The sequence below is a fragment of the Oncorhynchus gorbuscha genome, linkage group LG20 (assembly GCF_021184085.1).
Source record: "Oncorhynchus gorbuscha isolate QuinsamMale2020 ecotype Even-year linkage group LG20, OgorEven_v1.0, whole genome shotgun sequence".
Taxonomy (NCBI): domain Eukaryota; kingdom Metazoa; phylum Chordata; class Actinopteri; order Salmoniformes; family Salmonidae; genus Oncorhynchus; species Oncorhynchus gorbuscha.
The window spans coordinates 27,996,865-28,014,226 of NC_060192.1; the positions used below are offsets into that span (position 1 = coordinate 27,996,865).

At 43.3% G+C, this 17,362-nt stretch overlaps 1 protein-coding gene across 3 annotated transcripts; it reads right to left on the reverse strand.

Annotated features, from left to right (window-relative positions):
- Positions 1-4,196: 4,196 nt before the first annotated feature.
- On the reverse strand, positions 4,197-11,423 carry LOC124006956 (serine/arginine repetitive matrix protein 1-like). 3 transcript variants are annotated; one of them, XM_046317148.1, is made up of 9 exons: positions 11,230-11,423; positions 10,242-10,303; positions 9,336-10,064; positions 8,362-9,009; positions 5,966-6,096; positions 5,707-5,812; positions 5,428-5,491; positions 5,110-5,211; positions 4,197-4,919 (listed from the first exon to the last, which is right to left on the reverse strand). In XM_046317148.1, exons 1-9 carry the CDS (start codon positions 11,275-11,277, stop codon positions 4,779-4,781), a joined length of 2,031 nt encoding a protein of 676 aa, XP_046173104.1. In that variant the 5' UTR covers positions 11,278-11,423; the 3' UTR covers positions 4,197-4,778. The 3 variants fall into 3 exon arrangements, with proteins under 3 accessions (XP_046173104.1, XP_046173107.1, XP_046173105.1); XM_046317151.1 differs by having other exon boundaries at positions 11,141-11,423; XM_046317149.1 differs by having other exon boundaries at positions 10,963-11,422.
- Between the last annotated feature and the right edge of the window lie 5,939 nt (positions 11,424-17,362).

Sequence of the window (17,362 nt, forward strand, 5' to 3'; positions counted from 1 at the left end):
GTGTTTTGTATCATATTGCACAACAGCTGATTAGTGTTATTCCCTGATAGTTGCTGGTTGAAAATACAATCTACAGAGGACCTTCTAATCAGCAGGTTTGCATGGGCGGGAGTTTCAACTTACCTGGTGACATCACCAGGTGGTAAATTGGTTAATAAACTAATAACAATGAGAGTTCAGATTCCCCCCTCCCCACTCAGACCACTCCCATACATTCCTAGCTAAATTATTGCTATTTTTGAAAATGTAATGGAAAACTATTATAGTAAGGTACTTAATTGTTACCCAGAAATGATTTCATATTGATATAAAAACAACTGCATTGGGCCTGTAAGTCAGGAAAAGTTAATGTCATAAAATTGATCACTAATACAATGTGGAGGTACACCCCTAATCTCTGTTAGGTACATATTTGATAGAGTGATGTATTCAGTACTTGGATCATATGCAGACGTCTCCCGACAGACCTGCAGTACCTGTAATGACAAGTGAATCCTTTTCTCCTCATCCAGCTCATTCATCAGCAGTTGAATCTCTTTGCTAACACATAGAGAAGAGAAATCTTAAATCAGTGGCACACTTAGAAAACGCAATACAATACATTACTGTAGTTGCACACACAGAAATAACAATACAAAACAATAGTTGCACAAACAGAGATACTTTAACAACAGAAGACATTACTGTAGTTGCACACACTGAGATAAACAAAGACTTACTTGTGCTGGCTCTTCATCAGTTAGACCTCATCCCTTAGGTCCCGGAGCTCTGTCCGCAGCTGCTCGAGGGTCAGTTGGCACTGGGCACCTGGCTCTCTCCTGGGCTTGGGGTCAGAGGTAAGGTGAGGGGGCAGGGTAGCACGCAGGATAGCTGAGAGAGCCCCAGGGATGAGTGTGGAGAAGGGGTGTGGCGCACTGACACCAGTGGATAATGAGGAGGAGAGCATTGTGGGCCTTGAAGGCCGGTGAAGCTTATTTTTAACCACATGTCCAACGACACATCACAACAGTACAACTGGTCAGACAAATTCAAGAGGCATGCAGAAGATCCTTTTGGGTGTAAATGTTTTGATGGAACAATATTGATTGAATAAGCAACTCTATAGACCACATTGACATTGGGCAGCATGCATAGTAAGGTGACAATTGAATTACAGGTAACACTGGGGTATTTGTAGATGCTGCCAGGCTGCTGATGAGTGATATGTCAGAGGAGAGGTCCTCTTTCTCATCCTCTTGAGTCTCACCCACCTGTGTAGGGGCTACCTGTACGTCTTCCTGTATGTCAAGGTCAGACTGAGGAGCCTGAGAGGACACAAGCAAACACAGACAGAGAAACATGAGGATTGAAAGAAGGATTTTGTTATTTTGTACATGTAGTTATGCTAATATTGTGGTCGTTTGATCTGTAGTCCTTAATGACTATAGTATATGGAATACTTCAATTTCACACACGCCAAATGCACGTCTGTGTTGTCTGCCATCTTGCCAGCTCAAATTAGGTCAATTTAACTCAAGGACAAATGGGACACAAACAGAACACAGTGAGTAGTTGAAAAGTTTCCTCAGAGACAATAAACAACCCCTCTCGCATGCTTCACTACTCCACAATAATAACCAGATAGCCATTGACATCAGTGTACAAATATACATACCAGTGAAAAAATCTGTGACTGAACTCTTTCATCCGCCACACGTGCTGCCAATTGGTTCAGGGTCTCTGTGACTGAAACACTGTGTGACTCAAAATCTTCAACGTCTTGGAGAAATAGAGCAAACCAACAGACGCATTAGATTAATTGTTGACTTGATTTGAAGGTCTAATTAATGGTGGGGTCATTGAAGCAAAACAACAGGCTGTCAAAAACAGAGTGTCATGCAGTATTACATTGTTTTGCCATTGATGACAGTTTGGAGAATCTAAAGCGTCATAGGTGAGTTCAAAGGAACATAAGAAAGGATTCGAGAATGATGACATGGCTTACCCACGGTAAGGCCAGAGCTATAGTTGCCCATGGAGACACAGAAGAATGCCAACGTGATTATGTCGAGCGACAAAATGAAAGTGAGAAAAGAGCTCCAGAAGCTTCGAATTTTTATCTAAAAATGATGACAGAGTGGAGTGAGTTAAGTCAGTAGATAGTCTTTGGGATTTCTCCAACTAAGCATATTAGTCAATCAGAACATAGACATGCACGTGTTCAAGCCTATTTTGAAAAGCGTCAAACTGATCAGATATCAACAGCCAAGAGGATAATTAATGAATCAAGAAAATAAACTAGGTTCAACTGTTGTTTGAAATATAACATGATTGCATACACTATAACCAGAGTGCTGTGCCCAGTAGAAGAAATGCCAAGCGTCAGCAGTTACTATTTGTTACAGCCAAGAAAATAGACAGCGACTGATTGACAAAACAGCAATCTTAGCTGGTATTGTTAGGAGTTCTGCTGTACACACCTTGTTTGGCCAGTGTTCCTATCACAATACAGCTCCATTGATGGTAACTCTACACCATTCACTCCTGGTTCCATTGTAACCTAACATGAATTGTGCTAGTGTGATGAGAGGTGGTCTTGGGCGAAGTTTAGCACACAGACATGCTTACCACCAATACCATTGGGGCAGTCCCTGATACAACTAGTTTGCAGGGACACAGACTTGGGAGTACTTAAAGGGACAGACTACAGGGCATCGAACACACACATTTATCCAATATCCTCCGAGGGGAGAGCAGGGTGCTGAGATCTATACAGCATGCCATGAAAACACAAAGTCAGTTCCATAATTTGAGTTTGAATTTGAATGGAAAAAGTCAAGAGGAAGCTGGATTGGATGTTGAATTGGAATATGAAGCGCAACCAGTTTATCATTTGTTTTTGTATATTATGCAGAGATGAGATATGTGACTCTCAGTCTAAATGAGTCGGATTTTAATGATATTTAACCATAACCTGTCCTTTGTTATACCATTCTCACTCCAAGTGGAACTAACTCCACCCTTACCAAAAAAAAAATGCATTTTTAAACAGCAGTAAAAGTAGTCACTGCAGTCAAATGTGGCACAGTAATACTGCACTGTAACTGCAGTTACACTACAAAATTACTGCAGTAAAAATAATATTTTGGACACAGTATTTTCAGCATTCTGCAGTTATACTGCACTCTGAAAGCAATCTTTTTTCGTAGAGTAAAAGTGGATGGTGGTCTTGTAACCCTCCTGCTACCTAATGTTACCTTTGTAGCAAACCTGTAAAGAAGTGTATTTGTACCTTTGTCTCCTTTATTTAAATTCTTACTGTTCTATACATCTATACCAGTTATTCCCACAAGCTTCCTTCAGCTGTCAAACCTTTGACACTTCTGGGATGCAACCGGTCCAACATAGACAATGGGCCTGATCGAATAGCTGAGCTTCTGCTCTTTTCTGTCCATAAAAACAAATGGTCCCCTGCAGTCCTCTCCTTTTATGGTGACATTGTACAACCAATCACAAGAAAGGACACGGCTAGCCTACACTACAGCGCCAACGGCTCGTCAGACTGGGGATCCCCAAGGAATGCATTTACGGCACACCAGAGAACAGCTGTCTCCACACCTCACTTCAGCGCATTTCCTTCTATCACACGTTTTTCTATTAGATTCTTTCTCTGTACATTTGTCTTTAACATCTGTCAAGGTTTTGCCTTACCTGCATTTAGACAGGCAGCCCGATTTTATTTTATTTAACCTTAAACTAGGCAAGTCAGTTAAGAACAAATTCTTATTTACAATAACAGCATACCGGGGAACAGTAGGTCAACTGCCTTGTTCAGGTGCAGAACGACAGATTTTGACCTTGTCAGCTCGGGGACTCGATCCAGCAACCTTTAGGTTACTGGCCCAACGCTCTAACCACTAGGCTCTGAAAGAGATCTGATGTGAAGACTTGATTTACATAAAGCATCTACATCATTGTATTTATAAATGATAAGTCTATTGAATTTCCCAGCTATATTCTGATCACTGCTTTTTCCCATTAAGCTTCTATTGAAGTAAAGGGAGACCAGTAATAAAGCATCCATTTTACATTAACCTTTGAAATTGGTGACACGCAATGTGAAATGCAAACTAGATCTCCCCAGTCCTTATGAAAACACATCCAATAGATCCAATTCTATTGTGTATCCTACGGCACAACAGAAAATTTCACAAAAGGCATGTTGAGCCATTTATTTGCAATATCTTAAACAAAAAACAATGTACATAGGTTGAAATGAGCAGGACTTGAAGATGGCATCAGTAGTTTTTACAGGTTGAGAATTAGACTGAGCATCATATTCAACAGCCCTTGGGGAATCGTCTTGAAGACTGCTTCTACTTTACAGCAAAAAGTGTTTCTCTAAGTACTGGGGGAAAACAAGTGGTACTAGGAACAATAAAAAGGTAAAATCTTCATAATTTCATTTACATGATACGAGAGGTGTAACAGTTGTGAAATCAAAAAAACAATGTCCATAATAAACAGTCTGGAAGACTAGAAACTGATAGCCTATTATGTATATTTAAACACATCAAGTCGCTTGTAAGTCGCTCTGGATAAGAGCGTCTGCTAAATGACTTAAATGTAAATGTAAATGTAAAAAAATAGTCAAAACAGTGCAACTGTCATTTTCTGATGTACTCCTGACGACAGGGAGAGTTCCATTGGGGGACCATGTCCAGGACAAAGACGCAACCCAAGGCCAAGGGGGAAAGGGTGTGTAACCCTGAACTGTGCCCTTGGTCCCTCTAGTTTGATCACCAGCGGCGATAATTAGACCCACTGTTGGGGGGGGGTACATGTTGACGCATCGTCGGCATGTTACGGTATTTGGACAGGATGCTCTGGCTCTTCCTGAACACTGGCCTTTGAGAGAAAGGACGTGGCACAAAGCCTCCCTACAGAGGGGGGAAAGAAATTCAACAAACACCGGTCAGAAATGCAGTTTCAGTGACCTACAGCTTCATCCCCATGATATTACTACCTCCATTTTCAAAAGGCCAAGAGGCACATGAACACAGTCAGTGGGCTAAGACAAGTCCTACTGGCCACAAGTTATAATAGGAGCTGCTCACAAATGCAACATACCATGAGTGGCTTCCTAAAGGGACCAGGCGGTTCAGGGCCTGGTCTTCTCTGAGGAGGAGGACCTGGTTTGCGATTTGGGCTAGTGGGACGGAAGCTTGATCTCTGTGGGACATACGAGTAAAGGATGTGCATACATGGTGGAATGGGAGTTTATCAAGAAATATAATTGCGCAGGGGTTACCAAAATATATGGGAGGCAACATTCGACATATTGTATCCCTGGGCGGCCTACTCATTACAGTAAACACGTTCCCACTCCCAAGACTGAAGCTATGAACACTCAGCTTTCAAAGAACCCAGCCATCAGGAAGTTCTCACCGGTGGTCCTGGTTTCCTGAAGAGTCTTTCAGGTCTGTGGTTCTCCTGTGGCACGTTCGTTGGCCTAAAATAACAAGGAAAAAGGGAATTATCTGACTAAATAACCTTGAATGAAACTAGTTATTGGTGTGAAGCCACACCCATCGTGTGACACATCATTACCAAATACCCATAACCACTAGGCACCAAGATTTAAACAAATCAAATGGTTATATTCCATGCAATCATAAGTCACTGCACATAAAATATTTGATATTGATTTTCATATTGGTGGATTACCTTTCCGCATATCTCCGGTCTCTTGGTGAAGGGGAAGGACTGGAGTCATGAATTTTAGAGAAGCGTTCATTCAACGTAAGTTGTTCATCTGAATTGTAATAGCGCTCTGAAAAGTCAGGAGTTGAGTGAGTAAGAGGTATCATTCTCATAATGAATAATATTAAATTCACCAAGAGACATTGCATTCCCATTGAGGAGCATCAAACAAACTGTTAGCCAACAGACTAAATGAGACCAAACCAAATCAGGGGCCACTTGCCAGTTCTGTTTTTTGGTGTCCTACTTCTATCCCTTGGGGGGCTGTCCTTTGAGCTCGAGTTAGTCCCAGGTGCCTGCCACTGGGACACAACGACTAGGTCACGAGCCAGCCGTTTGTCTATAGAGGAAGGGCTGGGGCGGGACCAGCCAAGACAGAGAATTACAAGTGATGAGCATCCCATCAGCGGAGCCTGTGAGGCCAGGTTAAGTAAGCAGCGGAGCAGAACATTACTACTACTAGCATGATCTTTAGATGTTGCCCTGTAAGTGAAAATTCCATCAGTCTAAATAATGCCCTGGAAAATGTTAATTATTTTATTCTGTAGAACAAAAACATGTAATCTCAAAAAATGGACCGACATGGAAAGACAAACAGAAAGGACAGAGTTCTGTTGGAAAAGCTACATTCACATAATTACTCAGGAATGACCATTGGTCTACATGTGGAATAAAAAAACTGATAAAAGCTGATCATCACTCAGGTACTTACAAAGAGCACGTAATGTCCATGTTTTCTTACCGATGTATTGTCACTCAACCCCGAATCCACCTGACATCCCAGTAGCGCTGCTCACAAATTCAGAATGAAAATTGACACGCATGGATGGAAAAGTGTTGCCGAAAGCTCTGAGGAACTGGTCTCTTGCTGTCCAGATTTTCACTTGAAGCTAGACTTGAAAGGCTGTCAATTCTCTCCACTTACTATTGAAATAATGATGAAAAAGGGAGATGAGAGTCTAATCTGTTCAGCCAAATTGTCCATCTATCCATGATTTCCCTGTTGATCTTTAGTTCATCCTTGTCTTCGTTAAGGTCAGTCTCAGCATCCAAATCTAAACTCCTCTTCAAACCCTGGGCATTCAATTTCAAAGGGGGATTATCTTGTAATCTTGCATCCTGTCTGGTGAAAGTAGTGTGAGGAATTCAGCTCGAGGTGGTCAGTGTTCCACTTGTACATCTTCAGTCAAAACTTAGTACGCTTGAATAAACAAGCCATACAGAGCAATTGTTGTAAAGCAGCTTGCACTTTGTATGAATGGAATCCATTGTTTGCTTGTAAACATTCCAATTGTTGTACTTGTAAGGCTGCCATCCTCTGCAAAACTTGCGGTGTAGAGTATAGATCCACTGTGTAGTGTAGAGAACTGTTAGTCCACTGCATATGTTCTGTATAGACACTGATTTGATGTATTCTTGCATGCAGAAAAAGTCCACTGTTCACTGGCCTAGCCAGATGAAGTTCAGTGTGCTGTTAATGTACAGAGGTGTGGTCCATTAGCTCTTCAGTTGTCAGTTTGCTTCTTGAAGGTCAAATTGTTCATTTGGGGAGTAATTCATCTTTTTTTTAAAGATAGAGTCAACTGCACGTCTGCATTCTGTGTCTAAGAATTAAAAGTAGTATTGTATGATCTATGTATTATCACAGCGTAAGGTCCCAATTGTCTCAGTTGGTAGCGCGTGGCACTTGGCCAGGGTTGTGGGTTTAGTTCCCATGGGGGACCAGTATGAAAAAGTATTGAGAATTTATGCACTCACTACTGTAAATCACTGGATAGGGGTCTACCAAATTATTCAAATGTTTTTTTTTTTGTTGTTTAAAAAATAAATAATTAATGGCATCGTCCTCTCCTCTTGCCGCTTGTCCCGTTGTTGCCAGTGGTAGTATCATGCATTTTCCCCTAAGTTCCTCAAGACATCATCTTCATGGAAGCTGGTGCATAGTCATTTGCCATTTGAATGTTAGTGCTCAAACTGACAGATTTGTGTAACCTGAACCAGTATGACAGCTTCCAGTTTCAGAGCCTTCTATCTGGTGATCAACATCAATCTCCTCCTTTCCTAATGAGTCATGCATGTTGGTGTGCAACGAATGTCCTCAGTTTTCTTATTAGCAGTCCTCTTCATGTATGAACTGCTCTTTTGAACTTCTGTTATGTCAGGGGGTTCTGTTGTGTCTGGCATCGTGAGAATGTTTCTTCAACGGTTCCACTTGGTCAGAGAAGAGCACCTCTAGAAGCTCCTCAGAGCACCTCTAGCTTCAGACCCCAATAGCACCAGAGGGACAGGCCTCGCAAAACACAGAGATTTTCTAGTATCTTTCAATGACATTGTATGGAATAGGCAGATATTAATTCAACTTTGAATGACTGGCGCCCAGAACAATCCCTTGTGAATTATTTTGTACACTGCCAGCACACTTGAAAGTGCAACCCCAGAGGTCTTTGGATATTTGATTTCAAAACTTAACTGATACAGGACATCACTGTAACTCAATTTCCTCCATCACAGGAAAATGGCTGTAAGTTGGCATTCCCTTCATATTCAGATATCTTTGAAGATTGACCTTCTAAACATCATCACGCCCCTGCTCCCAGAGTGAGAAGGAAGATACCGTACCTGTGTGTGCTCAAAGCTCGCTGAGAGTCCACTTGTTCCTTCTGTGACTCTGAGTCCCTGGAAGACTTGGTTGAATTGGCTTCTGGGTTGGGGGGTGATTGATGGGGCATCGGCCTCTTCCTCAGTGGGCCAGCATTTGCTTGGAAACGCTCCCTCCGAAGAGCAAACTTGGATGGCGCATTTCCCCTGGACGTATGAGGCCCTTCCTCTTCATGGATCTCTGCTCCTTGGGGCTGAGGTGGAGGTACTTTGAGCCTCATCACCGACTCCGCTCTCATTTTACGCCCCTTCAGCAAACGACTCTTGTCCCTGAATGACAAGGGACGGCCGCCAAATCCCCTAGGGGTGTTTAAGTAATGTGGAATCTCTCTGCGAGGGCGCTTTGGGTGACCATGCTCCACATCAGGGCCTGCAGGAGGGATCCCACGCTCCTGGAACTTCCTCTTGTGTGGTGGTCCACTTGGCCTTGCCTGAGGGCTGTTCTCGTGGAAAGAGGACGACGACCAACCTCCTTTCCATGTGGGGGATCTGTGGGGAGGGTGGTGAGGGCTGCCTTCCTGTGCCCACTCAGCGCTGCGGCGTCCGCTGCCCTCCCGCTCCCTTCCCACCACTCCATGCTGCTGCCTGGGATCTCGCTCAGCAGACCACCTGCACATCCATCACAAACAATACAAAAAATGATTACATTGGAAGATCCATTATCGTGCGAAGTGGGAAACGGAGGTTTAGCTTTCCTTTATGCTGCCCTTCACCATTATGCCATGATACAGGTAGGAGAGTAAAACCTTCAGAGCATATACTTTCCAGTGGCAGGTGACTAGTAGTGTAATAACATCAGATCACTGTATTTGACTGTTTATCAGCATTGTAATACTGAACGATAATTTTGACCTCTGACGCAGAGGACTACGTGAGTTTACACTTTTCCCCTCCATTTATATTACCCAGCCCATACTGTATCTTCACTCCTGTACCTCTCTGGATAAGGATCTCTGCCATGAAAATCCCGTGGCTTTCTCTGGGGGGAGCCAGAGGGCCCACGTTCACCATTGTGTGGTCGGGGAATGGGCCCTGGCCCATTCCAGCGCATCCCCCTGCGACCTGGGCGCTCAAACTGCCTCTCCCTGGGACTATAAGGCGGCCGGACACCCCAGCTCCTGTCCTCTTCGTGAGACGGACTTGGGTGCTTGTGAGGGCCCCTGAAGGAACTGTGGGGGGACTGTGAGGGTTGTGGCCTCCTGTCAGGAGGTTGGTTATGATAATGGCGTGGTGAGGGGGATCTGTAACCTGAGTGGTTTCCATGGATAAGTGCACCCCTCTGGCCCTGGGGCCCTTGTCCAGGAGTATGCGGGGAGGACCTATGCTGAGCTGGGGGGGGACGGTTTGGCCCAGAAGGGGAAGGCCTCCTGTGGCCATGATGGGGCTCCGTTTGGGAGGGGTATGTGTTGAAGGAATCCTGGTTTTGGGACCTCCACTGATGAGGTCGCTCCCTCTGTTCTCCCATCAGTGGGGGCCTCCGTTCTCCCATCAGTGGGGGTCTCCGTTCTCCCATCAGTGGGGGCCTTTTGGCAAAGTGAGCACGTCCTCTGCCTCTGGAATCTCTCCAGCTTGGAGGGACCTTTCCTGAGTGGCCCCGGAATCCTCTCTGACTCCTGGGGCTGTAATTCTCTTCATGTGGCATGTTGTAGCCATCAGAGTAGGGCCTGTTGAATAACAAAACAAAGTCTTGAAGAAACTTGAAACATCCACACAATTCATGTTATTTATATCATTAGACACATCTAGTCTACACAAGTAAAATAGACTAAAATCCAAATTAATTGACATCTCCAATGATTAATTAGTATACACTGCCCCTTTTGTTGTAACTCTGCACATACCTGGGTTTGAACCGAGGAGGTCCGGAGTAAGGTCTGACCATCTTTGGGATACACTGAATAATCTGCAGACAATAAATAACGTTTTTGCATTGACAGAGGTGCCAGTTAGTGGTAAAAATAGGCCTAACTAGCTAGCCGATTTTGCGAAACTATAGCTAGTTAGCTACTGACATGACACACACGACCCTTGCGGCCATTTTAAAAGGGCACATGTTAGCCGGTAGCTTGTTAGCTAGCTAACATTAGCTACACCGGGTTGTCAGAACTGTGCGAATATATACATCTAATTAGCTAGTTACAGCTGTAACGTTATGTAACAGTTGCTATAAAAAGTAGTTCGTGATCTGATAAAATTTGAGATCTACGAGTGGGGGGGAAATGTGGGATGATGTTATGACTAAACGCAACGTACCAAACAACTTCGACTATAGTAGGCCATATTATATCAGTAACGTTATGTTTTGATATCGTCTCGCAAAACAAGTCCACCTAGCTAACTAAGTCAACTAACATTAGTTAGCTCGCGTTAATAAACAAACGTTGCGGTTTACATGATTAAATAGCCATCTGTTATTGAATACACTGTACGTTCTCGCTTCTCCCAAAGCCTGTGTTGGCTAACGTTAACTAGCTACCAGCTAGCGACGTCTCTTTAAAGTTGATTTGCATACTACCCCGTAAAACTAGTTGTTTGTAATGGGACATTTTAATAGTAATTTACCTTTCAATTTTGTAACCGACACTAAACGCCTTCGTTCTTCCACAGTCAGATCCGTCGAAACGAAAATACTGTACGAAAGTTAAATGACATAGAAATGTGCAACAACAACAAAAATATTTGGTGGAGGGTGTGCCGCTGCAAATCTTATTATACCCAGCCAAATATTTGTATAACTAACCCTCAGTGCTGCAAACGCTTGAGGCACAGTTAGAACAATGAGACATATTTCACCAGATGTGAAGCAATCCGCTTGGCGTTTACACTCACTACAGAAGATGGAACGAGATGAATTTTGGCCGACGTCCTGCTAATCATCTCATTGATTAAACATCTGATCTCAATACAGATTTCAGTTCCCAAAACAGAGTGGACAAATTTTTGTCAAATGTACCATTTGCCAAAGGAAAAAAACGAATTGTGTTGTATAGGAGTGCAAAGGTGAATTGAGTTATTGCACACGCGCACTTCAGAGTAGACGTCCCCTAACGGAAAGACTCCAATAGAATCTCGCTAAATTGTGATTAGCACTGCCAACCTCCTTGCTTGTTCCGCCCACTCTTACTCACTTGTTCCCATTTGAAACGATGGGTTGTGGTTTATCTTGGTTTAATTATTAACATCTTTGCGTAAACGGTCACTCAGAAACTTTCTTCTTCTATGGTGTTATGGCGGTCCTATAGAAAAAAATCCATTGTAGTAAAAAAATGGGAAAGCTGACATACAAAATACACACATTTAAAAAAATCAATTCCATACCTTCTGTCACCTTCCAATTCAAGTCACTTTTATTTTATTTTAGTTAACCTTTATTTACCTAGGCAAGTCAGTTCAGAACAAATTCTTATTTATGATGGCCTACCAAAAGGCCTCCTGCGGGGACAGGGGGACGGATTTATAAAATAAAAAAATAGGACAAAACACACATCACGACAAAAGAGACACCACAACAGTACATAAAGAGAGACTTATGATAACAACATAGCATGACAGCAACACATGACAACACAGCATGATAGCAACACAATATGACAACAACATGGTAGCAACACAACATGGCAGCACCACAACATGGTATAAACATTATTGGGCACAGACAACAGCCCAAAGGGCAAGAAGGTAGAGACAACAATACATCACATGAAGCAGCCACAACTGTGAGTAAGAGTGTCCATGATTGAGTCTTTGAACAAAGAGATGGAGATAAAACCGTCCAGTTTGAGTGTTTTTTTGCAGCTCGTTCCAGTTGCTAGCTGCAGCGAACTGTAAAGAGGAGCGACCCAAGGATGTTTGTGCTTTGGGGACCTTTAACAGAATGTGACTGGCAGAATGGGTGTTGTACGTGGAGGATGATGGCTGCAGTAGGTTTCTCAGATACGTAGTAGTGAGGCCTGAGAGGGGTTTATAAATAAGCATCATCCAGTGGGTCTTGCAACAGGTATACAGAGATGTTTACAGAGGAGTATAGAGTGCAGTGATGTGTCCTATAAGGAGCAGTGGTGGCAGATCTGATGGCCGAATGGTAAAGAACATCTTGCCGCTCGAGAGCACCCTTACCTGCAGATCTATAAATTACGTCTCCAAAATCTAGCATGGGTAGGATGGTCATCTGAATCAGGGTTAGTTTAGCAGCTGGAGTGAAAGAGGAGCGATTACGATAGAGGAAACCAAGTGTAGATTTAACCATAGCCTGCAGCTTTGATATGTGCTGAGAGAAGAACAGTCTAGCCATACTCCCAAGTACTTGCTCTAAACCCTCAGAGGTCGTAATCACACAGGTAGGGAGAGGGGCATTCTTCTTACCAAACCACATGGCCCTTGTTTTGAAGGTGCTAAGAGCTAAGTTAAGGGAAGAGAAAGCTGGTTGGACACTAAGAAAGCTTTGTTGTATAGTGTTTAACAAAACATCCGGGGAGGGGCCAGCTGAGTATAAGACTGCATCATCTGCATATAAATGGATGAGAGAGTTTGCTACTGCCTGAGCTATGTTGTTGATGTAAATTGAGAAGAGCATGGGGCCTAGGATTTAGTCTTGGTGTACACCCTTGGTGACAGGCAGTGGCTGAGACAGCAGATGTTCTGACTTTATACACGACACTCTTTGAGAGAGGTAGTTAGCAAACCAGGCCAAAGACCCCTCAGACATACCAAAACTCCTTAGCAGGCCCACATGAATGGAATGGTCTACAGTATCAAAAGCTTTGTCCAAGTCAATAAAAATGGCAGCACACCATTGCTTAGAATCAAGTGTAATGGTGACATAATTTAGGACCTTTAAGGTTGCAGTGACACATCCACAACCTAAAAGGAAACCAGGATTGAGGGAAAAGATGAACGGAGCAAAGTACAGAGAGATCCTTAATGAAAACCTGCTGCAGAGCGCTCAGGACCTTAGACTGTGGAAAAGGTTCACCTTCCAACAGGACAACGACCCTAAGCACACAGCCAAGACAACGCAGGAGTGGCTTCTGGACTGGTCTCTGAATTTAGTTGGGTGGTCCAGCCAGAGCTGGACTTGAACCCGATCAAACATCTCTGGAGAGGCCTGAAAATAGCTGTGCAGCAACGCTCCTCATCCAACCTGACAGAGCTTGAGAAGATCTGCAGAGAAGAATGGGAGAAACTCCCCAAATACAGGGGTGCCAAGCTTGTAGCGTCATACAAATCAAATCAAATGTTATTTGTCACATACACATGGTTAGCAGATGTTAATGCAAGTGTAGTGAAATGCTTATTTCTAAATGCTTTTACACAAGTGTAAAGGGATAAAGAATATGTACATGAAGATATATGAATGAGTGATGGTACTGGATGGCTGGAGTTGAGTCAGTATGTTGGCAGCAGCCACTCAATGTTAGTGGTGGCTGTTTAACAGTCTGATGGCCTTGAGATAGAAGCTGTTTTTCAGTCTCTCGGTCCCTGCTTTGATGCACCTGTACTGACCGCGCCTTCTGGATGATAGCGGGGTGAACAGGCAGTGACTCGGGTGGTTGTTGTCCTTGATGATCTTTATGGCCTTCCTGTGACATCGGGTGGTATAGGTGTCCTGGAGGGCAGGTAGTTTGCCCCCGGTGATGCGTTGTGCAGACCTCACTACCCTCTGGAGATCCTTACGGTTGTGGGCGGAGCAGTTGCCGTACCAGGCGGTGATACAGACGGACAGGATGCTCTCGATTGTTCATCTGTAGAAGTTTGTGAGTGCTTTTGGTGACAAGCCAAATTTCTTCAGCCTCCTGAGGTTGAAAAGGCCGCGCTGCGCCTTCTTCACCATGCTGTCTGTGTGGGTGGACCAATTCAGTTTGTCCGTGATGTGTACTCAGAGGAACTTAAAACTTTACTACCCTCTCCACTACTGTCCCGTCGATGTGGATAGGGGGGTGCTCCCTCTGCTGTTTCCTGAAGTCCACAATCATCCCCTTTGTTTTGTTGACGTTGAGTGTGAGGTTATTTTCCTGACACCACACTCTGAGGGCCCTCACCTCCTCCCTGTAGGCCGTTTCGTCGTTGTTGGTAATCAAGCCTACCACTGTAGTGTCGTCCGCAAACTTGATGATTGAGTTGGAGGCGTGCATGGCCACGCAGTCGTGGGTGAACAGGGAGTACAGGAGAGGGTTCAGAACGCACCCTTGTGGGGCCCCAGTGTTGAGGATCAGCAGGGTGGAGATGTTGTTACCTACCCTCACCACCTGGGGGCAGCCAGTCAGGAAGTCCAGTAACGAGTTGCACAGGGCGGGGTCGAGACCCAGGGTCTTGATGATGAGTTTGGAGGGTACTATGGTGTTAAATGCTGAGCTGTAGTCGATGAACAGCATTCTCACATAGGTATTCCTCTTGTCCAGATGGGTTAGGGCAGTGTGCAGTGTGGTTGCGATTGCGTCGTCTGTGGACCTATTGGGGTGGTAAGCAAATTGGAGTGGGTCTAGGGTGTCAGGTAGGGTGGAGGTGATATGGTCCTTGACTAGTCTCTCAAAGCACTTCATGATGACGGAAGTGAGTGCTACGGGGCGGTAGTTGTTTAGCTCAGTTACCTGAAGACTCAAGGCTGTAATTGCTGAGAAAGGTCCTTCTAACAAAGTACTGAGTAAATGGTTTGAATACTTATGTAAATGTGATAATTAATTAAAATATATATATATACACTACCAGTCAAACGTTTTAGAACACCTACTTGTTCAAGGGTTTTTCTTTATTTGTACTATGTTCTACATTGTAGAATAATATTGAGACATCAAAACTATGAAATAACACATATGGAATCATGTAGTAACCAAAAAAGTGTTAAACAAATTAAAATATATGTTATATTTGAGATTCTTCAAATAGTCACCCTTTGCCTCAATGAGAGCTTTGCACACTCGTGTATTCTCTTAACCAGCTTCAACTGGAATGCTTTTCAACAGTCTTGAAGGAGTTCCCACATATGCTGAGCACTTGTTGGCTGCTTTTCCTTCACTCTGTTGTCCAACTCATCCCAAACCATCTCGATTTGGTTGATGTTGGGGGATTATGGAGGCCAGGTCATTTGATGCAGCACTCCATCACTCTCCTTCTTGATCAAAGAGCCTGAAGTTGTGTTGGGTCATTGTGCTGTTGAAAAAAAAATGATAGTCCCACTAAGCCTAAACCAGATGGGATGGCGTATCACTGCAGAATGCTGTGGTAGCCATGCTGGTTAAGTGTGCCTTGAATTCTAAATAAATCACAGACAGTGTCACCAGCAAAGCACCCCCACACCATCACACCTCCTCCTCCATGCTTTACGGTGGGAAATACACATGCAGAGATCATCCGTTTACCCACACCTTGTCTCACAAAGACACGGTGGTTGGAACCTGTTAGAATTATTATGAATAAATGAATAAACAATATCCCCTTTTCAAATAGAACTGTAACTAAGGAAACTTATACTGTTTTATTATATCTGATTAACAATATGAGTTCATAAGAAGGGATTGTGTGACACGGACAAGGAGTAATTAAAGTTAATGAACACCATTCCAACAAGGAAGAAACGAATGGGTTGTGGATTAAGTAAACAGATAAGGTAGTTAACCTATGGTTGAACAGACGAAACTGAGCTCTGGGGTTTTTAGATAAGGAAGTGAGTGCATTCCTAGGTTTTCTGTTAATTAGAACTGTCAGCTAAGTGGTGATCAATAATGTTGGTGGGTCAAAAGTTAATTCAGTTATGTTGTGTGACCTGTGAGTGTGTTAGTAAGTTAGAATGAACAATTAACCTCACTTTGTCCCGGTCGAGAGGAGGGGATTCTGTTAAGCAATGAAATGACGTCATGTAAACATATAAACTGTTGCTCGTGGTAACGTGGCAGCGCGCTACGAGAATACATTCTGTTACCTATTATTGAAATGGCTGGTCTCCGTCTATTTTATGCAAACAAGAATCTTACAAATTCTCATAAAATAGATTAAGGGTTTTCAATTAATGAAAACACATTGGCATAATTAAATTACAGTAACAGAACCAAAAATGTCCAATTTGGACTCCAGGCCAAAGGACAAATTTCCACCGGTCTAATGTCCATTGCTTGTGTTTTTTGGCCCAAGCAAGTCTCTTCTTCTTATTGATGTCATTTTAGTAGTGGTTTCTGTGCAGCAAGTCAATCACAAAGGCCTGGTTAACACAGTCTCCTCTGAACAGTTGATGTTGAGATGTGTCTGTTACTTGAACTCTGTGAAGCATTTATTTGGGCTGCAATTTCTGAGGCTGGTAACTCTAATGAACTTATCCTCTGCAGCAGAGGTAACTCTGGGTCTTCCATTCCTGTGGTGGTCCTCATGAGAGACAGTTTCATCACTGCGTTTGATGTTTTTTACGACTGCACTTGAAGAAACTTTCAAAGTTCTTGAAATAATGATGGACTGTCGTTTCTCTTTCCTTATTTGAGCTGTTCTTTCCATAATATGGACTTGGTCTTTTACCAAATAGGGCTATCTTCTGTATACTACCCCTACCTTGTCACAACACAACTGATTGGCTCAAACGCTTTAAACTTCTTCAGGATCGGTGGGTCCCCCACAGGATGGTTGAGCTAACATAGGCTAATGCGATTAGCATGAGGTTGTAAGTAACAAGAACATTTCCCAGGACATAGACATATCTGATATTGGCAGAAAGCTTAAATTCTTGTTAATCTAACTGCACTGTCCAATTTACAGTAGCTATTACAGGGAAATAATACCGTGCTATTGTTTGAGGAGAGTGCACAGTTATGAACTTGAAAAGTTATTCATAACCCAATTAGTCACATTTGTTCAGTCTTGAAACAAAATTTTGAACAGAAATACAATGGTTCATTGGATCAGTGTAAAATTTTGCAGCTACACTGCTGCCATCTAGTGGCCAAAATCTAAATTACGTCTGGGCTGGAATAATACATTAAGG